The 26,450-nt window shown below is 42.7% G+C and overlaps 1 protein-coding gene across 5 annotated transcripts in view; it reads left to right on the top strand.

Annotated features, from left to right (window-relative positions):
• Positions 1–26,450, top strand: part of GAS7 (growth arrest specific 7) — a 111,552-nt gene that overhangs the window by 35,069 nt on the left and 50,033 nt on the right. For 3 of the 5 annotated variants that reach the window (XM_069749133.1, XM_069749134.1, XM_069749135.1), the window contains exon 2: positions 23,681–23,801. The exons of 1 other annotated variant lie outside the window; for it this stretch is intronic. In XM_069749133.1, coding sequence (XP_069605234.1) covers positions 23,681–23,801 — 121 coding nt within the window. Of the gene's footprint in view, positions 1–15,108; positions 15,277–23,680; positions 23,802–26,450 lie in introns of those variants that run through there. One more of the 5 variants, XM_069749136.1, reaches the window with a different exon arrangement.

Below are 26,450 nucleotides of genomic sequence, written 5' to 3'. Positions count from 1 at the left end.
CTGCACAGTACCGCTCCTCCTGTCCTGTATATATACACTGCACAGTACCACTCCTCCTGTCCTGTATATATACACTGCACAGTACCACTCCTCCTGTATATATACACTGCACAGTACCACTCCTCCTGTATATATACACTGCACAGTATCGCTCCTCCGGTCCTGTATATATACATTGCACAGTACCACTTCTCCTGTCCTGTATATATACACTGCACAGTACCACTCCTCCTGTCCTGTATATATACACTGCACAGTACCACTCCTCCTGTCCTGTATATATACACTGCACAGTACCGCTCCTCCTGTCCTGTATATATACACTGCACAGTACCACTCCTCCTGTATATAATATTCGGAACATCTTGGAAAAGCCCAAATAATTCCAGAAATCTCCTTCTAATTGAATCCATCTGTGGTGCGTCCCCTCGATGATACGGAAGTATCGAGGGTCCGGTCAGCTGGAGGGCAGCCATGTTTCGTAGATTATCATGAGACCGTCTTTTATAAGGAGTAGTTGTTTACAGTGTTGTTACAGTTGTGACTGGAGATGCTGGGAGTTGTAGTTCTCCAAGCTGTATGCCCCTTTTTGGTGACCCTGGTTCTAGGATCTGAGATCTGGGGATCTGATACTGTACACTTCTCAGCAGGGCCGGTTTTAGACAAAGTGGGGCCCTAGGCAAAAATTTAAAGTGGGGGCCCCAAATGATAACATTGCGCTGTGGCCCCCATATTTAGGGGCCTTATATCGGCCAATGGGTCTGCCACTATTAGCTGTATGCAGGGTCACTGCTGGCTCTTTGAAAAGCAGCTTTTGGCCATGTTCATAGGCAGAATTTTTGCAGCTTTTTCTTCTGCAATAATAAGTTTACAGCAGTTTACAACACAAGCAAAAACTGAGATTTTCAGAAACCTCCTGCACACCCTTTTATTTTCCGTTGACTGAATTTCACAACTGCGTCTCTCCAGACCTCAGCATGTTAATTTATATTGCGTAGACGCAAGTCTCCGCAAGAGAAATCTCACCCCTGCAATGTATAGGATGCAGGGATTCCACACGGTTCAATGAACACACGCGAATTCACCTGTGTTCAAAAGATGGCAGCATTTTGGACGCAGCACATGTCCGCTGCATCCAAAGGGCTGCCATTTCTGGATCCTCTGCACATACCCTAAAAAAATGTGTGTTTTGAAAGCAGTGTTTTTACTGCCAAGAGAGCAGGCTTTGGCTGCAAAAAAAAAATGCACCAAAAACACTGATTCCTATGCACACCTGTACTATATAGGTGTATGGTTTATCCTTATTATTTCACGTGGAATTCATTTATTTCTATATATTAAATGCCCTGATTCAGCAGACAATATTCCTGTCTTGTGTCATCCAGACAGTAGTGACAGGAGATCGCCCTGTCAGATTACAAGCAGTGATTTAGTGACTGTGATCAGAGCCTATTCTGATCACTGCTGTGACTGTGAAACCTGATCCTACAGCAAACAGCACAGAGCTGTGGACCACATGAGTAAATCACTGCACTGAGTGGTCTCAGGGGGGGTTTGGGAGACATGTTCTGGGACTGCTGCTTCACTGCTGTACACCCTCTGGGCACTTCATACAGGGGCTGCAGAGGCAGAGGGCCCCCTTTCTAGGTGGGGGCCCCAGGCGACTGCCTGGTCTGCCTGTGCCTGTGCCAAACGCTGGCCCTGCTTCTCCGTACAGGACAATGTATAGCGCCTTGTATCTCAGCTTCCCAGACTGTGACCGATGGGCACTGAGTTATGTGATGATCTGCAGCGCCATGTAACGGATCAGGAATTCTGGATCATCGGAATGTTCTGCTCTTCTTGATGTGGAGCCAGATTGTCAGGAGTTGACTCTTTCTCCTCTGTTGGCACAGGGACGTGTTTCCCCCATTAAGGTTTTCGTCCCTGCACAGATGGAGCACAGCTGCCTATAATGTCAGCCCAACGCAGGCGTCTCCCAGGAAAATCGGAGAATCCTGAGTGTGCACGAGATCCGACCCAACATCTGTGGCCTCTAGCTCACCTCCTGTCACCCGGGAGGACCCCGAAATAATCACTGCGACCCATGAGAGAAGTGATATAACCAGGACACCAAAGGAGTACAGTATATACTGCCTGTATAAGCTGGGGGGCACACTACTGAGTACTCCGACATGTGAACTGTTATAGTACTGCCCCCTATGTACAAGAATATAACTACTATAATACTGCTCCTATGTACAAGAATATACCTACTATAATACTGCCCCTATTTACAAGAATATAACTACTATAATACTGCCCGCTATGTACAGGAATATAACTGCTATAATACTGCCCCTATGTACAAGAATATAACTACTATAATACTGCCCCCTATGTACAAGAATATAACTACTATAATACTGCCCCTATGTAAAAGAATATAACTACTATAATACTGCTCCTATGTACAAGAATATAACTACTATAATACTGCTCCTATGTACAAGAATATAACTGCTATAATACTGCCCCTATGTACAAGAATATAACTACTATAATACTGCTCCTATGTTCAAGAATATAACTACTATAATACTGCCCCCATGTACAAGAATATAACTACTGTATTACTGCCCCTATATACAAGAATATAACTACTATAATACTGCTCCTATGTACAAGAATATAACTACTGTAATACTGCCCCTATATACAAGAATATAACTACTATAATACTGCCCCTATGTACAAGAATATAACTACTATAATACTGCTCCTATGTACAAGAATATAACTACTGTAATACTGCCCCTATATACAAGAATATAACTACTATAATACTGCCCCTATGTACAAGAATATAACTACTATAATACTGCCCCTATGTACAAGAATATAACTACTATAATACTGCCCCTATGTACAAGAATATAACTACTATAATACTGCCCCTATATACAAGAATATAATTACTATAATACTGCTCCTATGTACAAGAATATATCTACTATAATACTGCTCCTATGTACAAGAATATAACTACTATAATACTGATACTATATTATATAGCATTATAGTAGTTATATTCTTGTACATAGGGGCAGCATTATAGTAGTTATATTCTTGTACATAGGAGCAGTATTATAGTAGTTATATTCTTGTACATAGGGGCAGTATTATAGTAGTTATATTCTTGTACATAGGGGCAGTATTATAGTAGTTATATTCTTGTACATAGGGGCAGTATTATAGTAGTTATATTCTTGTACATAGGAGCAGTATTATAGTACTTATGTTCTTGTACATAGGAGGCAGTATTATAGTAGTTATAATATTGTACATAGGAGCAGTATTATAGTAGTTATAATATTGTACATAGGAGCAGTATTATAGTAGTTATATTCTTGTACATAGGAGCAGTATTATAGCAGTTGTATTCTTGTATATAGGAGCAGTATTATAGTAGTTGTATTCTTGTACATAGGAGCAGTATTATAGTAGTTATATTCTTGTACATAGGAGCAGTATTATAGCAGTTGTATTCTTGTACATAGGAGCAGTATTATAGTAGTTATATATTCTTGTACATAGGAGCAGTGATATAGCAGTTGTATTCTTGTATATAGGAGCAGTATTATAGTAGTTATATTCTTGTACATAGGAGCAGTATTATAGTAGTTGTATTCTTGTACATAGGAGCAGTATTATAGTAGTTGTATTCTTGTACATAGGAGCAGTATTATAGTAGATATATTCTTGTACATAGGAGCAGTATTATAGTAGTTATATTTTTGTACATAGGAGCAGTATTATAGTAGATATATTCTTGTACATAGGAGCAGTATTATAGTAGTTATATTCTTGTACATAGGAGTAGTATTATAATAATCATATTATTTATTATACGTCTGTTTTCTATGATATCTGGAGTCTTCTGGTATTGTTTCTTGATCTTTTTCTTCATATTGAGTTACCTTTCGGAATTTCCCAGCTCCATTGTGTGTAATGCAGATTTAGCCGTTGTCGTTGGCTCTGACCTTCGCTGATAACTATCCGTGTGCCGCTCCTTCTAAAAGCAGAAGGTGAGGAATAACCGGAGCGGCTCATAGCTATATCTATTAATTGCACAGATTAGTAAGCCATTAAGGTCTATCCTATACAGTGCCTGACAGGCTGTGATACATTGTAGTCCCTTTTGACCACCCACTATTGTGGGTCTCCGGCTGGGATGTTTCTCCTTTCTGCTCGCGGACCCCACAGATGTTCCTTCTCTCCTTTATCCTCTGATGATGGGACACTGTATAATATGTGATGCATGATGGATGACTTTGGGGGTTCTATGGTGGGGGGGTCTCTCGTTTATGGTTCTTCTCTCCATTTCACATCTTTTGACATTTAGACTGTTCTTTCTTGGGCCTCAAAGACCTAACATCTGGTCATGTCTCTCTCATGGGGGGTCTCTGACTGTAGAGATAGGTGGTCTGCATTCGTTTTTTGGACGCTTCTCCGTCGTCTATTGATGCCCAAATCGATGATGGACCTTTTTTTTTTTTTTGTGAAGAACCGGAATAAACCTTTCAGGAACTTTCCACTGTCCGTGCCATGATTGTCTGCACCGTGCTGTTGCGCCCGCACCGAGGCTTAAAGGATAATAACCTGTTTCTTTGCCTGACCAGAGGTGCGGGGATCATGCTGATATCCTCCATGTTTATTAAGCTGTCAGGGTAAAGCCGCTCTGTGTGTACTGCTGGCAGAAGCCATTAATGGGAGCTTGTTCTTCTCTCCTGGAAAAATCAACGCCTAACATTCCACCTTTTTCACTGTGGTCGCGTACGACCATATACTGTCAAAACTGCGTTCGCTATAGGACACTAAGCATGACTGGGCAGCAGTGGCACAATCATTTCTATATATCCATAGACCACCATGGCCTATGTAGACCAGATGTTTCCCCGTGCCCATCCCCCTGACCGTTGTGAGTGCTATTGGGAATGGTGTTCTGTCTTCTTTAAGTCACCGTCTATATATAAAATGCCGCTGTCTCCGCTCAGCGCCACCGGCATTAATGATCTCGATCATAGAAACACAGACGCAGCAACAGCTGAAAGTGAAATTTGCAGAGAGGAAACAGCTGCTCTTGTTTTGTGATAAAATTAAAGCATTAAGTCGGAGCCGCTCTAATGAGCGCGAGAAATTAGCATAAATAAATATGATGACATCACCTCTCTGCAGCGCAGGAACAGAGATGGGACCCGATCCGCGCACAGGAAAGCACTCGGTCCCGGAACGTGAGACTGATATATCCATGTAGTGATGATAGAAGATGGCATCCAGGGCCGGCACCGGCTCTCAGCCAATGGAAACAACGATTTTCTTCTTAAAAAATCTTAAGCACTCCTTATAAATATCTTATTGTTAGGTCAATTACAAAGAAGGACCTTAGAACTCTCTTTATTAGAATGCTCACAGCGCCCTGTCCTCATTATTATTATTATTATTATTATTATTATTAGTGCCCTGTTCTCTATGCTCCATATTAGAATGCCTTGTCCTATATTTAATTAAAATGCCCTATGCTCACTAATATCCATTGTGCTTGATATTAGAATTCTCTGTGCCCTACGTTTTATTGGAATGTCCTATGTTCTCTATTAGAATGCACTGTGCTTGGTATTAGAATGCCCTATGCTCAATATTAGAATGCCCTATGCTTACTATTAAAATCTCCTGTGCTCAAATTTAAAATGCTCTGTGCCCTACATTTTATTACAATGTGCTATGTAGTCTGTAAGAATGCCCTATGCAGATTCTTATAACCCATTGTGCTTGATATTAGAATGATCTATGCCCATTTTATTAGAATGGCCTATGTTCTCTATTAGAATGCTCTATGCTCATTCTTAGAATCCCCTGTGCTTGATATTACAATACTGTGTGCTCTACATTTTATTAGAATGCTCTGTGTTTACAATTGGGATGTCATGTGCTCTGCTTGCTATTAGAATCCCCTGTGCTAGATATTAGAATGCTCTGTGCACATAGTATTAGAATGCTCTGTGCACATTGTATTAGAATGCCCTATGTTCTCTATTAGAATGCCCTATGCTCACTCTTAGAATACCCTGTGCTCGATATTAGAATGCTGTGTGCCTTACATTTTTTAGAATGCACCATGCTCACAATCTCACAATTGTCATGTGCTCTTTGCTTGCTATTAGAATCCCTGTGCTAGATATTAGAATGCTCTGTGCCCATTGGATTAGAATGCCCTATGCTCACTCTTAGAATACCCTGTGCTCAATATTAGAATGCTGTGCCTTTCATTTTTTAGAATGCACCATGCTCACAATTGTCATGTGCTCTTTGCTTGCTAATAGAATGATCTGTGCCCTATGCTTGCTATTAGAATGCCCTATGCTCACTCTTAGAATACCCTGTGCTCGATATTAGAATGCTGTGTGCCTTTCATTTTTTAGAATGCACCATGCTCACAATTGTCATGTGCTCTTTGCTTGCTATTAGAATACCTGTGCTAGATATTAGAATGCGCTGTGCCCATTGTATTAGAATGCCCTATGTTCTCTATTAGAATGCCCTATGCTCTCTTAGAATACCCTGTGCTCGATATTAGAATGCTGTGTGCCTTACATTTTTTAGAATGCACCATGCTCACAATTGTCATGTGCTCTTTGCTTGCGAATAGAATGATCTGTGCCCTATGCTTGCTATTAGAATGCCCTATGCTCACTCTTAGAATACCCTGTGCTCGATATTAGAATGCTGTGTGCCTTTCATTTTTTAGAATGCACCATGCTCACAATTGTCATGTGCTCTTTGCTTGCTATTAGAATACCTGTGCTAGATATTAGAATGCGCTGTGCCCATTGTATTAAAATGCCCTATGTTCTCTATTAGAATGCCCTATGCTCTCTTAGAATACCCTGTGCTCGATATTAGAATGCTCTGTGCCCATTGTATTAAAATGCCCTATGTTCTCTATTAGAATGCCCTATGCTCTCTTAGAATACCCTGTGCTCGATATTAGAATGCTGTGTGCCTTACATTTTTTAGAATGCACCATGCTCACAATTGTCATGTGCTCTTTGCTTGCTATTAGAATGCTCTGTGCCCTATGCTTGCTATTAGAATGCTCTGTGCCCTATGCTTGCTATTAGAATGCTGTGTGCCCTATGCTTGCTATTAGAATGCCCAGTGCACCACGCTTGTTATTTAGAATCCTCTGTACTGTATACGATTTATTAGAATGCTCTGTTTCCTACACTTTTTATTAGAATGCACTCCATAAAATCCATCATTAGACCATTCTGGTAACAAGTATATGAAACCACAAACTTTCATAATACTGATTCTGTCTTAATGAGCTCATTCTGATAGTTTTTGGCACAGAGCACACCAATGACTTATTCATGGTACAGAGACAGCGCTAATCACCAGCTTACAACACAGAGCATTCTATGTATTCTAAGCTTGCCAATCGAATGTACCCCCGATCTGCCCTGCAAATGCTTTGTCTCATGAACGGGTCGTTAGAAGAGTCTGTGTATTGTAAATTAATAGAGTGCCCTTATTATTGCACAGAGGTCAATTTATTGTCCTGCCTTTAAGAAACAGATCTTTTGAGTGCTCTTTTTATTTCGGCTTTTTATATTGGAAGCGAACAATTAGAATGCTATCTAGATATAGTTTGTTCCATCCAATGTTAGAAACAAAATTTTATTTTGTATCACAAACTGGTTATAAAAATGGTCTACCTATTATAAATTGATCATTAGAATGCGCTCATAGTCGTAAATCGGTGTTTAGTCTCGTCTCTGAAACTTCCATCAGTCCTTAGATTGCTCTGTATCCTTCGCTGTTGACTGTAAAGCTTTCTGGAAGTGTGAATCAGACCGTAGAATGTTTATATCCTAATCTGGCTATGAGCCTGTCTTGCTGGCTGCCCATTAGAATGCTCTCTGTACCTTAAACCTGTTGTTAAATTGTGAAATAAATCTATTGTTATACGGGTCTGTGTATTGTGAATGAATCGCCTGAATGCTCTCAGTATTGACGGCTGGCCATTGGAGTGCTTTCTGTCTCGTAAACCGATCTTAGAGTGCTCTCTTTATCATAATGTTATATTAGAATGCTTTGGATACTGTAAGTTGAGGATTGGATAGCTGTTAGTATGATGCGCAATTCATGAAAAAAATCCTGGTATAGTACACGTGTCACTAGAGTGCTCCGTTTCTTACATGGATTATTAGAATGCTCTCTGGTATTAGAATGCTCTTTCCATTGTGAAGTTATGAAAAGTGTAATTTTATATTGACTATAAGAATGCTTTCTGCTTCATCATCTGGTAATAGATCGTCCTCGAGATCATAGTGTGGTTATTCGAGTGCTGCTTTTAATTTTTTAGAGCATTCTAATTCCAAATTCATTCGATGATTTTTAAAAAAAATTTTTTTAGAGTGGAGCATTAGCCTTTCTATCCAGTATGAATATCTGGTGGTGTATGTGTCGAGTACATGTTTATTTGTGGCTTATACATCTCTTTTCTCTATGTAGATAAAAATACTTTTTTTAGGTGCCCACTATTTTGGATGAACCATGTGTCAAAAGTAGGACACTCAGTGTTATAAGCTCCTGTCAATTCACATGTGATACGGTCTTCTCACCTCTCAAATCATGTGTGATACTGTCTTCTGAGCTGCTCTCGAATCACGTGTGATACTGTCTTCTGAGCTGCTCTTGAATCGTGTGTGCTGTTGTCTTCTGAGCTCCTGTGGAATAGTGTGTGATATTTTCTTCTGAGCTCCTGTCGAATCGTTTGTGATATTGTCTTCTGAGCTCCTGTCGAATTGCGTGTGATACTGTCTTCTGAGCTCCTCTCGAATCGTGTGTGTGATACTGTCTTCTGAGCTCCTGTCGAATTGCGTGTGATACTGTCTTCTGATCTCCTCTTAAATCGCATGTGAAAGTCTTCTGAGCTCCTGTCGTATTATGTGACACTGTCTTCTGAGCTTCTGTCGAATCGTGTGTCATACTGTCTTCTGAGCTACTGTCGAATCGTGTGTCATACTGTCTTCTGAGCTCCTGTTGAATCGTGTGTGATAGTCTTCTAAGCTCCTGTTGAATCATGTGTCATACTGTCTGCTGAGAAGCTCCTCTCGAATCGTGTGTGATACTGTCTTCTGAGCTGTGCATCTGAGCCAAACACATATTCTATACGGAGACCTTTCCTCTCTTTTCTGCCACTTCTAGTGACTCTTCCTCTCCAACAATTACTGCAATTGTGGGTTTATTTTAGGTATTTCGGGAAACCAAGCAACTTAAGAGAGCTTTTCATCAAAACTGACCAAAAACCTCAGCACTACGGAGAGGAATCTCTGTGGCTCGGTCTTTAAAGAGTTCAATGGCCCAAAGCAAATATTAATGTATAACAATCTGTCACCACCAGAAATATCTAAAAATTACCCCCCCCCCCCTCGATACAAACAGAATATCCACAATCCCAACCCTGAATTTATAACATAACATAGCAACATAGTTATCAAGGCCGAAAAAAGCCATTTGTCAATCCAGTTCAGCCTAGATTCCGTCAGAATAAATCCCCAGATATACGTCCTTCTAAAGAACCTAATAACTGTAAGATACAATATTGTTACGCTGCGGGAAGACATCCAGGCCTCTCTTGAACCCCTCAACTGAGGTCGCCATCACCGCCTCCTCAGGCAAGGAATTCCAGATTCTCACTGCCCTAACAGTAAAGAATCATCTTCTATGTTGGTGGAGAAACCTTCTCTCCTCCAGACGCAGAGAATGTCCCTTGTGACCGTCACCTTCCTTGGTATCAACAGATCTTCGGAGAGATATTTGTATTGTCCCTTTATATACTTATACATGGTTATTAGATCGCCCCTCAGTCGTTTTTTTTCTATACTAAATAATCCTAATCCTCATCTCACTGGGTATTGTCGTCCGCCCATCCCCTTTATTAATGTTGTTGCCCTCCTTTGTACTCGCTCTAGTTCCATTATATCCTTCCTGAGCACCGGTGCCCAAAACTGTACACAGTACTCCATGTGCGGTCTAATCAAGGATTTGTACAGAGACAGTATAATGATCTCATCATGTGTATCCAGACCTCTTTTAATGCACCCCATAATCCTGTTTGTCTTGGCGGCTGCTGCCTGGCACTGGCTGCTCCAGTTAAGTTTATTATTACCTAGGATCCTCAAGTCCTTCTGCACAAATAATAAGTCACTATCAAAAGTAGTCATAGAGGAGCAGTATTATAGTCGTTATATTCTTGTACATAGAGGGCAGTATTATAGTAGTTATATTCTTGTACATAGGAGCAGTATTATAGTGGTTATATTCCTGTACATAGGAGCAGTATTATAGTCGTTATATTCTTGTACATAGAGGGCAGTATTATAGTAGTTATATTCTTGTACATAGGAGCAGTATTATAGTAGTTATATTCTTGTACATAGGAGCAGTATTATAGCAGTTATATTCTTGTACATAGTGGCAGTATTATAGTAGTTATATTCTTGTACATAGTGGCAGTTTTATAGTAGTTATATTCTTGTATATGGGGGCAGTATTATACTATATTCTTGTACATAGGGGGCAGTATTATAGTAGTTATATTCTTGTACATAGGGGGTAGTATTATAGTAGTTATATTCTTGTACATATGCTTAAGCGGTCATATATCTACCTTGTGTTTATACTTAAATGAGCACCAATGTCGTGGTGAGCATAATGATGATTGTGTCGTTCTTCCATGAGGTTCATACGGCAAGATATGACTAGAGATGGTTTGCCATAACTTTGGAAAAGGGGAGTATTCAGCCTCCAAGTGAGGTCACCATAGGGAGAGTGCCTTGGTTTTGGGCAAAAGTATAAGATAGTGAAACCTCATTTTGCTGCAGTCTTTGTCCAGGGTCAAGCTGAGAGTCAAATCTGTACTGCATCTTAATATATCGCCCCTCCCCTACCAGCCGCATGGTCAGCCATGATATGAAAAAAAACTGAAAGCCTGTTTTCTTCCGTTAATCCCTTTTTATTTGTAATCATTCTGTACATGTATACTTGTCTCATTTTATAATATCTTTTTTATACTTTTGTAAACACTGCCTACCTCTTGGAGTAAAATATATAAAATTACTAGCTTTGTCTCTCCTTGCTCTATAACGTACTGTCACGTCCTCTGAAGTGAATTACACTATTAATTGGGTTGGCTCCGGACCCGTTATTAGTTAAGAAATCAGAGAAATTGTCCTGCGCTTCAGGGTAAGCTTGCAGCGACGGACCGCGTTGATAATTATTGTTCCCGCCTGAGTGGGAGTAGTTATATCGCCCTCGCTGCAGTGTGCCCAGTAGCCAATACATAGCAGGCAGCCTTTCTGGTGACTAATTATCCTAGGTGCAGTACCCTGACTGACCTGAGGGTAAGGGGTGCCAGAGAGCTGCAAGTTCCAAACCGGAAGTGGGATATAGATAAATCCCCTTTAGAAAAGAATCGTGGCAACCAAACAACCCCGGTTCAGGACATATTGGTGTGACCGGGGGGATGATACAAATATCTCCCTGTGATTCGTGACAGCCACCATACTTTATTTCTTTATTATTTATTTGCTTTCCTTTGTGCATTTTTTCAGCCTCCTACTTGTTGATCCAGGCATCGTATTGGGTTTTTGTCCCTCGTTATCTTGAGATGATGATGATGGTGGTGGTTGTCGTTGTTGCTTTGTTGCAATGCTCAGATTTATATATAAATTCTTTTGTCACTCGGTGAATAATCTCCATAGTAACAGAAGCCGCAAACACTGTAAGACGCTGCTGAACTTTTGGGCACAGAGATTCACAAAACCATAGAAACCAAATATTATTCTGTCATATATGAACGTAAAAAAAAAAGTTACGGGATGAAGAAAGTGTAAAAAGCAGAACATGTGTCAGCTGCACCAAACCGCAGATGTCAGGACCTTAGTCACTTGCGGAAACTCCAGATCTTGAGCCTCTTACACACTCGCCTTCTCTGGGATTCTTGTAAATGTTAATATTCCTGCCAGAATAAGTTGCTGCGTCCAGGACACCACATCATACGTTGGCCTTAAATGCTTTCTTCTAGCTCATTATGCCTTAGTTATCCCTGATTACCTCCAGAGCGGCGCTCACACTCCAGTCTCCATCCTGAGGGCTAACAGAAGGGCAGCAGAATTCCTGGAATACAGATCTGATGACGTAGTGATGTCGTGTTCTCTGATGACATCTCCTTCTGGTCACAAAATTCCACCATGTTGAAAGTCACGTTATCAGGAGGACACTTAAATACTTTCTTCCTTCCTTCATGCTTTCCTTTAATAGACCTAAGAAGGCAATGTGAAGTCAATTCTGTAAGAACTAGATGCCCTCTCTTGAGTCTTAAGAGATGAAAGATGCCATATCTTGAATGCGGTTGGTGGGAGATTGGACCTACCTCCAAAATCTTGATCCCTACCTTCTCATTTCAGAACAGAAGGAGTCCTCACCAGTAAATTTCCAAAAGAATAGTAATTCAAGGCCACCAACATGGCCAATACTTGATAACTTGCTTGATGTAGGAGTTTTAAGTGAAGGCGACAAGTTAAAGTATCTCCAGAGTTTACTGGAGATCGGGGACAGTTGGTCGGATACAGTAGTAGATTGGATTGATATTGGTCTTTTTTTGGTTGCCAAGAGTCAAGGTATCTCCAACCCTAGTCTTTTCCCTCCATCATCACTACATTGAGTGACCATGAAGGTGGTCAACTGGAGAAGGTACTTCTAAGCAACCAACATGGACCATTATCAGATCAATTACCATCAGTTTTGAAGCTGAAAATTTCTGTCAATATATCTCCATCTTCCTCCATTCTTGCCTCCTAAGTGACTGTTAGGGAGGTCAACAAGCATAATCTCTCTACTGTTTTTACCCCTTTGGTTGATGTTCTTAGAGGGCTTATTTACTTGTCAGAGTTTGGTCCATTACAAGCTTTTCTGGTACTTTTTAAGGTAATGTCTTATTTCGGGAATAATCTGTGGTGACAGTACTGGCATATGTAACAACCTTCGTCTCGAGCTTGAGTGATGGTGGGATGAACACTCTGTAGGAAGATCTATCTTGTGCAACCTAGATAGGTTCACCAGGGTCCAACCTACCTTTATCTTGGTAACTCTGACATCGAATGTCTCCTCTATCCACTTATTCATGAATCTCCAGACGAGTGTGAAGAGACCCATGTATGGTGAAAGTAGGTGTTTGAGGTGTTGGGTCCTCTTTTTAGCCCTCTTGTATTACATGGTTGGGGCCTTTAAAACCAATTAAATGTATCGTCTCCAAAAACAATACAAGTCCATCAATAGACTGAATTACTTCACGTACTCTCCAAGATCTTCTTGATTCTTCCGAGTGACAAGTTCCTGTATCTTTGTACAGCATTCCTCTTGCTTATAAACATGTCACTTACAGTTCTAGGCTTGTGGTGCTCAAGGAAGGAAACCGGATGGTATTGTCCAGTGTATGGAAGTCGTCTCCTGTGCCCTCCGGCTTCCTGAAGGCCTGTATTGTGAGCGTCTAATCCTTTCTCACAGCAGGAGGACAATATGTAAGAGAGGCGTGCTCCACACTGATACACAGTCCTCGCATCGTTCTCATAGGTTATCTATGTCTGAGACACAGCGGTGACCACTAAAACTAGCATGAGGCTTACTAGCTCCTAATGAGTGCGTCTCTCCATTTTGGATGTCCCAACCAGACCAAAATTCTGTTAACTCTGTCATGATTGGTCATTTTATTCTAAGGTGGGATGAAGGACAACTTGGTTTATGGATTGCATGGGTTATGGATCGGAAGATATCAGTAGACTGACGAGGCCGAGATGCTCATCTCCAGGTTGTCACAGACTTTGCCTCTGCATAGCTAATCAAATAGGTGGGGGAGAGTGGACCTCAAGGAGATGGAAAAAAGATAAGTCTAGATATGGGATGGATAGAGATGGGACAGATGTCTCTGGATATGGGATGGATAGTGTTGGGATGGAGTCTGTATGCGATAAATATCTATGGGCAGTAGGTCACATAATATGGGATTAATAGCGATGGGATGGAGGGCTCTGGATATGGCATGGGTAGAGATGGGGTAAAGGTCTCAGGACATGGGATGGATAGAGACAGGATGGAGGTCCTGGATATGGAATTGATAGAGACAGGATGGAGGACTCTGGATATGGGATGGATAGACACAGGATTGAGGACTCTGGATGTGGGATGAATAGAGATAGGAAGGAGGTCTCTGAATGTGGCATGGGTAGAGATGGACGAAATGTCTCAGGACATGGGATGGATAGAGGCAGGACAGATCATTGGATATGAAATGGATAGAGACTGGACAGATCATTGGATATGGAATGGATAGAGACTGGCCGGAGGTCTCTGGATATGAGATGGAGAGCGATGGGATAGAGATCTCTGGATATGGGATGGAGGTCTCTGGATGTGGCATGGGTAGAGATGGAGTAAAGGTCTCAGGACATGGGATGGATAGAGACAGGATGGAGGGATCTGGAATGGATAAAGACAGGACAGATCCCTGGATATGGATGGATAGAGACTAGTTGGAGCTCTCTGGATATGAGATGGAGAGCGATGGAACAGAGGTCTCTGGATATGGGATGGATAGTTATGGATGGATAATTATAGGATGGAGGTAAAATATGGCATGGGGTAGTGATTATGTGTAAGCGCTCTGCCATATGTCCTGTGTCTCCGTCCTTCCAGTATTTTGGGGGCGAGATACTGATGGATCTGCCCTGAGGACATGAAAAAGAGACGACCATCCAGACAACAGAGCTGCCTCACTTTCCTCCTGATAGGGCTCTTTGTAGATGTGCATGGATTGGGCTCACGTCCAAGGTCATGTACTACAATCCTTTCTTTCTCTTCCCCTAAACTTGACCACAAGTATCCGCTGTGTCCTCCGTATGATCTAAGCGGCGGTACAGACTGGAGAGTGTGTAGGGGACAGAAGGAGGGAGGACTTGGTGACTATTTCGTCTTTGCTTTTCCTCTAAGTGACAAGTGTGAATGAACGTTTTGAATGGTTGGTGATGGGCAGGAAAGAGTCATCCACATTGCCCCATCCCTCGCCCTTGTGTTACCCTTCTGTTTCTGTAATCACTTCCTGCAAGCATAGTGATCACTAGTAGTGCAAGCGGAGACTTCCAGAGCTGCGATCCGAGGAGCTGAGGACACGCGGTAAGGACTGCTCATGGTCCCTGAGGCTGGGAATACTGATTTTTGTGGGCAACTTTCATAATTACCTCCAAAAACCACAGTCTGCACATACGAAGGGGTTTGAGGTGCGAGCGCCTGTGGTGTCAGCAGGTGCGAGCGCCTGTGGTGTCAGCAGGTGCGAGCGCCTGTGGTGTCAGCAGGTGCGAGCGCCTGTGGTGTCAGCAGGTGCGAGCGCCTGTGGTGTCAGCAGGTGCGAGCGCCTGTGGTGTCAGCAGGTGCGAGCGCCTGTGGTGTCAGCAGGTGCGAGCGCCTGTGGTGTCGTCAGGTGCGAGCTCCTGTGGTGTCGTCAGGTGCGAGCGCCTGTGGTGTCGGCAGGTGCGAGCGCCTATGGTGTCGGCAGGTGCGAGCGCCTGTGGTGTCGGCAGGTGCGAGCGCTTTCGGTGAGAAATATTATTATTTTATTACCATTTTGCCATTGATTAATTTGTTTTTTCTTTTCTTAAAATCCGCCATATGGTTCCAAAGATATGGGAGTTTTTACTTAGTGCTATTTTATAGTTATTACTAGGGTTGAGCGACTTTTACTTTTTTAGGGTCGAGTCGGGTTTCGCGAAACCCGACCATCTCTAAAGTCGGGTCGAGTAAAATCGGCCGATTATGGCGAAAAGTCGGGGATCGACCGAAACAGGAAACCCAATGCAAAGTCAATGGGAATGTTTTATTTATTTATTTATTTTTTTTTTTTTTTCTCTCTCTCTCTCTCTCTCTCTCTCTCTCTCTCTCTCTCTCTCCAAATCCACGCCCCTAAGACCTATGTCATCACTCTGCCCACGCTCCTTCATTGGCTGAAAAAATGGCGCCAAGCGCGTCATACGAAACGCGACTTTGGCGCGAAAGTCGCGTACCGCATGGCCGACCCCACACAGGGGTCGGGTTTCATGAAACCCGACTTTGCCAAAAGTCGGCGACTTTTGAAAATGAACGATCCGTTTCGCTCAACCCTAGTTATTACTAAGGGGCGTGGCTCAAAGGGTAATTATGCTTTACAGTCTGCACACACGCCCTAGAGGATCCTGTGAGCCACGCCTCCTATATAAAGACCATGAAAATCAGCACTAAATATAAATGCCCATAACTCTGGAACCGTATGGCTGATTTTAATGATACAAAAAATGGAATAATCAGTGGAGCACCAGGAATAAAACAAGAATAGACACTGGACACTAATGACCCAGTGACAGGTTCTCTTTAAATTCAAGAAGTGATTGTGTTAAGGCTGCGAAACGCCAGAAAGCAGATTGATGACGGAACGTTGTTTGTTAATAACTCGTTCATCGCTTATTTGTCTCTTCCCGGCTGCATGTGTGACAATAACGGTGACACGGGGGCCTCTGCCAGCACTGCCACGTAACTCATTATTCTCCAGCACAACAAACTCGCTGCCAATGCCGGAGTGAAAGCGACAAATTATATTCTACCGTGTGTGCAACTGCAGAGAGATTCACATGTTTGGCTGAATTTCATCGATGAGACGTAGGAAGGGTTCTGCAGGAGGTCCGAGAAGGGGCGAATTACACTGATAATAACCTCGGCATGCAACTGGTATAGGTCGTCTTCTATATAGTGGTATGGACTGTACTGGTATAACCTGGGCATCTCTATATATAATTACCGTATATAGTTATATATGTACAGCTGCTATAACCTGGGCATCTCCTGTATATAATTATATATGTACAGCCGGTATAACCTGGGTATCTCCTGTATCTGTATATAATTATATATGTACAGCTGGTATAATGTAAGCATTGTTCATACAATTTAAAGCTGCCAGTTCTGCCCAGTCTCCTGTTTTTGTATATTCATCCCCTTCCTGAAGACGTTGCACTGATGGATTGTTATTACCAATATTCCGTTCACTTATTCCTGTTAATCCTGCAGATTTTATGTAGCCAGAGACACAATCTCCCTTTAAGCTGCATCCCCCTTTATGGGAGTCTAATGTCACCTAGTGCAAGATTACAAAGAAATATACTGCTCCTATGTACAAGAATATAACTACTATAATATTGCCCCCTATGTACAAAAATATAACTACTATAATACTGCCCCCTATGTACAAGAATATAACTACTATAATACTGCCCCCTATGTACAAGAATATAACTACTATAATACTGCACCCTATGTACAATAATATAACTACTATAATACTGCCCCCTATGTACAAGAATATAACTACTATATTACTGCCCCTATGTACAAGAGTATAACTACTATAATACTGCCCCCTATGTACAAGAATATAACTACTATAATACTGCTCCTATGTACAAGAATATAACTACTATAATACTGCCCCTATGTACAAGAATATAACTACTATAATACTGCCCCCTATGTACAAGAATATAACTACTATAATACTGCTCCTATGTACAAGAATATAACTACTGTAATACTGCCCCTATGTACAAGAATATAACTACTATAATACTGCCCCTAAGTACAAGAATATAACTACTATAATACTGCCCTTATGTACAAGAATATAACTACTATAATACTGCTCCTATGTACAAGAATATAACTACTATAATACTGCCCCTATGTACAAGAATATAACTACTATAATACTGCCCCTATGTACAAGAATATAACTACTATAATACTGCCCCTATGTAGAAGAATATTACTACTATAATACTGCCCCCATGTACAAGAATATTATTACTATAATACTGCCCCTATGTAGAAGAATATTACTACTATAATACTGCCCCCATGTACAAGAATATTATTACTATAATACTGCCCCTATGTAGAAGAATATTACTACTATAATACTGCGCCTAGGTACAAGATTCTAGAGTATCTTCTATTAATCTACAGTGCTGCTCATGGGTGGGGCTAAGCTCTTCTCTATGAAGTCTCACCCAAGTATGCTTCACCAATCAGAACAGCCTCCTCGCTTTGCTTCCAGTGACTTATTTTCCTATTGTTTTTTTCATGGTTATTTTTGTGGATTTTGCTCTGGTGCCGGATGATGACCTGTCGTGTAGATGTATAGTTCTGGTTGTCAATGTTTGTGAGGAGGCTAAGAAGTGAGAAGATCTGGATCTCAGAAAAGCTGTGGTCACTGTGAAGACAGACTTCTCGTAACCAGGGTGTAAAGACCCCTACGTAGCAGATGTCCTGACATGGCTAAGGATGTGGTATCAGAAATGTGGTAGACGTTTTCAGGTGGGGAACTCATTGACAGTGTTGGATTTCGTGTGAACATGAGGTGTTTTGTCCTCAGTGCTGGAAGGACGTTCTCATCTTTTACACTCTACTGAGTTCATCTTTTGTTCTTTATCCCCCCCTGAGGACTCCCCCCCCCCCCCCACCGTAGAGATGTCACTGTCAGAGGTTGAAGGTCCATGTCTGACATTCAGTGGCCTCTCGCTGTTGGCTCCATGTTTGAATTAATTTTCCGCTTTCCCTGCTTTTTTTTGTCCAGAACTACGAATACTAAATACCTCCTGTTTTCTGAAAGCAGAGAATTTTTTAAGAATTGTCCCATCAGCTTGGAGTTATACACCTCTTCGATAGGATAGGGGGCAAGGATTTTTTGAGGGCCAAAGCTTTTGTGGGTTTTTTTAATTGCTTTTGAGTTTGTATGATGTTTGAGAATCAACTTGGTCCCGGGAAGCATTGGATCCTGGTGGCCAAGTTGTACAGTCCCTCCGTAGCAGCCCTGCAGACATGATGCCTTGGAGAAGAGCTGATGATATCTGTGGACCTTTGTTTTTAAGATATCCTCCCTCTAGGCTCAGTCAGTCTTTTCGAGCCTAAATAATAATAATGGGGCGGTGTGTTCTCGTTATTTTTCAGTCTGACATTGCAGGCCATGATCACAATCTTTCTACCACAGAAGACTCGGGATATTTTGAAGGACTTTGTGTAATTGTTTTTATTGATCTTCTCTTTAGACAACATTGAGCTGTCCTATAGGTAACGTTGGTGGGAGGTCGGTGAGTTGGGACCTCACTGTCCCCCCACTTTGATTTCCAAGAAGGCAACTTTTTGTTTTGTGGGACAGCATCTCAAAGTCTGATACAAAGTTTTCCTGAAGCTCTAAAGCCCATGGAGTTACTGTGGAGTGAGGGTCAAGAAGAAAAGTCTGATAGATTCTTCTGAAGAGCCCTTGACCTTGGTGTAGTCTCCCTGTTAGTGTGCTGCCACCATCAGCGGACCATTGACTCTCGGACTACACAAATCTATTTCCTCCAAGATGTCAGTGAGCTTTGGATTCACTACCAAGCTTCTCTTCCTTCGCCTTTTTCTCGAATCTGTGGAATTTCTATCTCCTACCAATGTGGCCAAGAATGGATTTTCTTTCTAATAATCCAGTCTCTTTTCATGTTTCCAGCCAGCGTGGGATATTGCAGTGCAGAAACATCTGGCCAACGTCAGGACCTCCTGTGGCGTGAGATTTGAACTTCTTCTTGAAGAAATGGCCAAGATAATGCTCTGCAAAACGATACAATACCGGGCCACGACGCTACATCCATGCCAACATCTCATCGCTGATCGTTAGGAGGTCTGGACTGTCTCCAGCTCCCCATCATCTAGTAGCCCAGGAGACCTCATTAGATGTTTGTAACTCTCCTAATCGCCCTTTTATCCACCTATTTCCTCCGAGACACATGGGTCTAATCTGGGGTTTGGCAGCTCGTCTGTCGTGTCTGGCAGAGGTCAGAAGGATTGTTTGTGTCGTGTTTTGTTTCTTCTTGCCCGTGTCGGAATGAGAATGGTTTATTGGAGGAACCTTCAGACCTGATTGAGGGACCTGAAGGCGATCCAATGTTTGAAGATGAGGAGTGTTGGGTGGCACTACAGTATGTGAGGCGCTGACCTGGAGCAACCGTTGAGTCCTGCATCTCCAAACATGAAGACTTGAGACATGGAGCCAATCCTGAGGGTCCGGAAACCTCCTCTGTTACGTTCTGCTGTATCTTGAGCTTCTTCTTTAGCAGCAATTGTAATTCTGGAGATAAAGTTGTTGCTGTCATGGCAGTGACCACTGGGGAAATCTAGAAGATACATGAATTCATGGAAGCCGTTAGGTGAAACGTTGCGGTGTTACCATATTGTCAGGCTTTACTAGCAGCTTACTGACATTGATATGAAGCTTGATATATGTGGTTTTCTCCTCGATTTGGGACAGTGGTGATTCTCATATTTCCCCCTTTTTTTTTCCGCATCCTTTTTTCATTGAGATTCCGTCGACCGTCAGCCTTTACAACCGGGAAATTCTTTGATCTTTGATCCAGACTTAAAAGGTGCCGTGAATGAAAGGCTTCCCCCGGGCGCCCATCGTCTGGCGCGCCACTTTCTCCCGTCGTTTTGTTTCTTTCCTCTGAATCCACCGATTGCTGTCACCGAATCACAGTAGATCTATGTATTAATGAGCGATATCAAAAGATTCCAGCCTGACCGAGAAACGCGCGTCGAGGATGAGCGTTGTCATGGAGACATACAATGTATCTGCCTAGAAACAGAATACTCTCATTTACTGTTAAGACTCGCCAGGTTCTCCTCGCTGGTTCCTCAGGAGCTGGAGACAGATCCCTAATGATCGCCTTCTTTAAAGGGGTTGTTGGACGATTTTCCACCACTCCTGACTGACCCATACCTTCTCCATTATGTGAAGCTGCATCCCCTCCCTGCTCTTTCTTCCATATGGTTCCTCACTTTACAATATTAACACCCCCTTTAATTTTTTTTTTTTTTTTTAAAGTGGTACACACCCAAATATTAAAGACTTAAGTCTAATTTGTATCTAAATCTTCCTGTAACATCCATCGCTCGTGTTTGGAGGGTTTGCTCTTTTTTTCCTCTCCCTGGGATGATATTATTATTTTTTTTTTTTCTTCTTCCCTTTTGATTGTCCCCGTCAGGTCATTCTCTGACCATAATGTTGCAGAGAGGAAGTTCCCACTTTTTTTGCTACATTTTGTTACTTTGTTTATGATTTATTCTTTATCGCTTCCTAAAATGATTTCAACCTCCCGATTCCGGCCCCGAATTTACTTTAACCCTCTCCTTCCTATCTGGTCCAGCATTTAAAGGGCAACTCCGCATTTGGAAAATAATGCTGGTTGCCAATTAGTGAAAACCTCCTTGGCTGATCTGACCCATAAATAGTTAATTTTTGCTTCCGTCCGCGACACTTTCTTAAAACGCTGACGTCGTAAGCGAGTCACAATGAAAAAGTGACGAGATAAATCCGGGCGGTGACACGGGTCTAGATACTGTCCTCCGGTAGGGCGGAGGTTGACCAGCAGCACCGAGTATTTCAGGAGAGGATGGCGCTGGTCTTGTGGTAGGTCCCCCAGCAGCACAGAGGATGTTTTGCCCCTCGACTCACAGGGTGTGTCATGTGGAGGTGTTGGAATTGGGGCTATGTCAGGAATGTGCTCCCATCACACACAATCCTGCATTGTATTCTGCGGAGAATGGGGCCATTGTGCCAGATTCCTGCTCCGCTGGGCGGACGGGAGCAAAGTCCAGGCGACTACAGGCCTCCGCAAAGAAGAAGCTGGCGCTTAAGGAGTTAAATGATCAGACGGAAATGTTTATAATGTGCAGATAATTACGTAGGAAATCGAGTATCTATCATAACTGTATCATCTATGCATCACTCATCCTATATCATCTCACTTTATCTATTATCCATCTTCTTCTGTTTATCTCTAGATCTGTAGCACTTTCTATACATTTCTGCAATGACATCAATGACCCCTAGAGGTGTTAAATGGAATAGCAGGACGGCCTCTCCATGTATTGGTGTAACGAGGAAATTTGGGGGAAATATACAGCGTGCGCAACCCTCGGAGGTCGGGTTAGGAGGTGAACTGTGCAGCCCTCGGAGGTTGGGTTAGGAGGTGAACTGTGCAACCCTCGGAGGTTGGGTTAGGAGGTGAACTGTGCAACCCTCGGAGGTCGGGTTAGGAGGTGAACTGTGCATCTCTGGGAGGTCGGGTTAGGAGGTGAACTGTGCATCTCTGGGAGGTCGGGTTAGGAGGTGAACTGTGCAGCTCTGGGAGGTCGGGTTAGGAGGTGAACTGTGCAGCTCTGGGAGGTCGGGTTAGGAGGTGAACTGTGCATCTCTGGGAGGTCGGGTTAGGAGGTGAACTGTGCAGCTCTGGGAGGTCGGGTTAGGAGGTGAACTGTGCATCTCTGGGAGGTCGGGGTTAGGAGGTGAACTGTGCAGCCCTCGGAGGTCGGGTTAGGAGGTGAACTGTGCAGCTCTGGGAGGTCGGGTTAGGAGGTGAACTGTGCAGCTCTGGGAGGTCGGGTTAGGAGGTGAACTGTGCAGCCCTCGGAGGTCGGGTTAGGAGGTTAACTCTGCAGCCCTCGGAGGTTGGATTAGGAGGTGAACTGTGCAGCCCTCGGAGGTTGGGTTGGAGGTGAACTGTGCAACCCTCGGAGGTCGGGTTAGGAGGTGAACTGTGCAACCCTCGGAGGTTGGGTTAGGAGGTGAACTGCAACCCTCGGAGGTCGGGTTAGGAGGTGAACTGTGCAGCCCTCGGAGGTCGGGTTAGGAGGTGAACTGTGCAGCCCTCGGGGGTCGGGTTAGGAGGTGAACTGTGCAACCCTCGGGGGTCGGGTTAGGAGGTGAACTGTGCAACCCTCGGAGGTCGGGTTAGGAGGTGAACTGTGCAGCCCTCGGGGGTCGGGTTAGGAGGTGAACTGTGCAACCCTCGGAGGTCGGGTTAGGAGGTGAACTGTGCAACCCTCGGAGGTCGGGTTAGGAGGTGAACTGTGCAACCCTCGGAGGTCGGGTTAGGAGGTGAACTGTGCAACCCTCGGAGGTCGGGTTAGGAGGTGAACTGTGCAACCCTCGGAGGTTGGGTTAGGAGGTGAACTGTGCAGCCCTCGGAGGTTGGGTTAGGATTTAAACTCTGCAGCCCTTGGAGGTTGGATATTATTTTGGTAGATCTGCTTTCTCTTTTTGATTGTCCGCAGATGATTATTTTTCGGTATGTGCTGTATATTGCATATTCCACTGTGTATCTGGTCTCCAGGCTGCGTCCCGTCATACAGGAAATGTTTGTTTATTGCATAGAAAAACCACAGAAGCAATAAAAAGATAATCTTATCTCGCTGAACAGCGTGATCGGAAAACTCTACAGCCGAACCGCCATCATACCCGGATAGTCAGAGGTCATAGATGACGCCGAGTCTTAAAGAGGAAGTACACAAAATAAATAATAGACTGGAACGTACCCCGAACCAACTGCTATTACTGGCTAACAATCCCTGAAAATCAGTGCTCATAATACATCATTAACTGGAAAAACTGAGATACATATGTATATGTGTAATAAAATATATAAACTTTATATGGAATTGTTAAATTTTTTTTTTCCCACAGAAACCAGGAATGATGAACCCACAGAGAATAGAAGATACAAGCCAAGGCCCTCTACCCCTGGGGTGGCAGTGTTATATGTCCCCACAGGGTCGTAGGTACTATGTCAATACGAACACCAATGGTGAGTATGAGCAGTATCTACTATTGTGTGCTACTATAATTCTGCCCTCTATGTACAAGAATATAACTACTATACTACTGCTCCTATGTACAAGAATATAACTACTATACTACTGCACCTATGTACAAGAATATAACTACTATAATACTGCTCCTATGTACAAGAATATAACTACTATAATACTGCCCCTATGTACAAGAATATAACTACTATAATACTGCCCTATGTACAAGAATATAACTACTATAATACTGCCCCTATGTACAAGAATATAACAACTATAATACTGCCCCTATGTACAAGAATATAACTACTATAATACTGCCCCCTATGTAGAAGAATATAACTATACTGCCCCTATGTACAAGAATATAACTACTATAATAATGCTGCTATGTACAAGAATATAACTACAATAATACTGCCCCTATGTACAAGAATATAACTACTATAATACTGCTGCTATGTACAAGAATATAACTACAATAATACTGCCCCTATGTACAATAATATAACTGCTCTTACAATAATCACTTTAACCCCTTTCTGACCTCGGACGGGATAGTGCGTCCGAGGTCCGAAGCCCCGCTTTGATGCAGGGCTCCGTGGTGAGCCCGCATCAAAGCCGGGCCATGTCAGCTGTTTTGAACAGCTGACATGTGCCCGTAATAGGCGTGGGCAGAATCGCGATCTCCTGCACCTATTAACTAGTTAAATGCCGCTGTCAAACGCAGACAGCGGCATTTAACTACCGCTTCCGGCCGGGCGGCCGGAAATGACGTCATCGCCGACAGCCGTCACATGATCGGGGTCGGCGATGCGTCAGGATGGTAACCATAGAGGTCCCAGAGACCTCTATGGTTACTGATCACCGGTGGCTGTGAGTGCCACCCTGTGGTCGGCGCTCACAGCACACCTGATTTTCTACTACATAGCAGCGAACAGCAGATTGCTGCTATGTAGCAGAGGCGATCGAGTTGTGCCTGCTTCTAGCCTCCCATGGAGGCTATTGAAGCATGCCAAAAGTAAAAAAAAAAAAAAGTTACAAAAAATGTGAAAAAAATAAAAAAAATATAAAAGTTTAAATCACCCCCCTTTCGCCCCAATCAAAATAAAAAAAAAAAATCAAATCTACACATATTTGGTATCGCCGCGCTCAGAATCGCCCGATCTATCAATTAAAAAAAAGCATTAACCTGATCGCTAAACAGCGTAGTGAGAAAAAAATTCAAAACGCCAGAATTACGTTTTTTTGGTCGCCACGACATTGCATTAAAATGTAATAACGGGCGATCAAAAGAGCGTATCTGCACCAAAATGCTATCATTAAAAACGTCATCTCGGCACGCAAAAAAATAAGCCCTCAACCGACCCCAGATCACAAAAAATGGAGACGCTACGAGTATCGGAAAATGGCGCAATTTTTTTTTTTTTTTTTAGCAAAGTTTGGAATTTTTTTTCACCACTTAGATAAAAAATAACCTAGTCATGTTAGGTGTCTATGAACTCGTACTGACCTGGAGAATCATAATGGCAGGTCAGTTTTAGCATTTAGTGAACCTAGCAAAAAAGCCAAACAAAAAACAAGTGTGGGATTGCACTTTTTTTTTGCAATTTCACCGCACTTAGAATTTTTTTCCCGTTTTCTAGTACACGACATACTAAAACCAATGATGTCGTTCAAAACTACAACTCGTCCTGCAAAAAATAAGCCCTCACATGGCCAAATTGACGGAAAAATAAAAAGGTTATGGCTCTGGGAAGGAGGGGAGTGAAAAACGAACACGGAAAAACGAAAAATCCCAAGGTCATGAAGGGGTTAATAAGTTCTTGCTGAAGGTTCTGTTACTCGCGCAAATGATTTTGATGATTCTAGTTAAAGTTTATGAAAATCAGCGACAATATTAAATAATCAGCAGAACTTCAACATCTTGATTCTTTGTGTAAGTTGCGCATGAATAATTCCTGGCGTGAATGGCGGCTTTTATTATCTCCAGAAGAAATGTGCTGTGGGGACAGAAATGCAACATCTGCAAGGTTCGAGTGTTGTCAATGGATCCGGGCAGGGAGGGGCAGAGACTCCGTTTCTCAAGTGGCTCCAGCTGCGAAGTTCCAAGGCCAAGAGGCTCTGCGGAAACACGAGGCTAGGACTTTTAGACAGAGTGAGGAGGAAATCATATGTAGTTGATTTTTTTTCACATAACACATTACCATGGGGCCACTTTGCCATCTTGTATATCTGCATGGTTTTATTTACCTTGAATTATTTAAATGTGGACAGAGCATCTCCTAAATAGAGAGATTAAGATCCGCCCCGAGGATCGGTGAATGAGAAAAAACGCACCTTTCGGTCATGTAATGGGTCCTAAACGAGCCCATTATGAGACAAGCAGAGGGTCCTAAACGAGCCCATTATGAGACAAGCAGAGAGTGACCAATGGTTTTTACTGGTTAGAGGCCGGGATGTTGCAATTAGTTTTATTGTTTGAAGGATTGGATGAGGAAATAATTGCTACCAACATTCTAAATGTCGAACTTCACCCAAGCTTTAATACGTTGGGGTGTGATTCTGCACCTCACTCCCTTTTTTTCCCTTATTTTGAAGGCAGCTCTGGATGTGACTGGAGTATGAACATGTACCCCCTAACT

The sequence above is a fragment of the Ranitomeya imitator genome, chromosome 2 (assembly GCF_032444005.1).
Source record: "Ranitomeya imitator isolate aRanImi1 chromosome 2, aRanImi1.pri, whole genome shotgun sequence".
Taxonomy (NCBI): Eukaryota; Metazoa; Chordata; class Amphibia; order Anura; family Dendrobatidae; genus Ranitomeya; species Ranitomeya imitator.
This window is presented reverse-complemented; position numbering and strand designations above follow the sequence as displayed.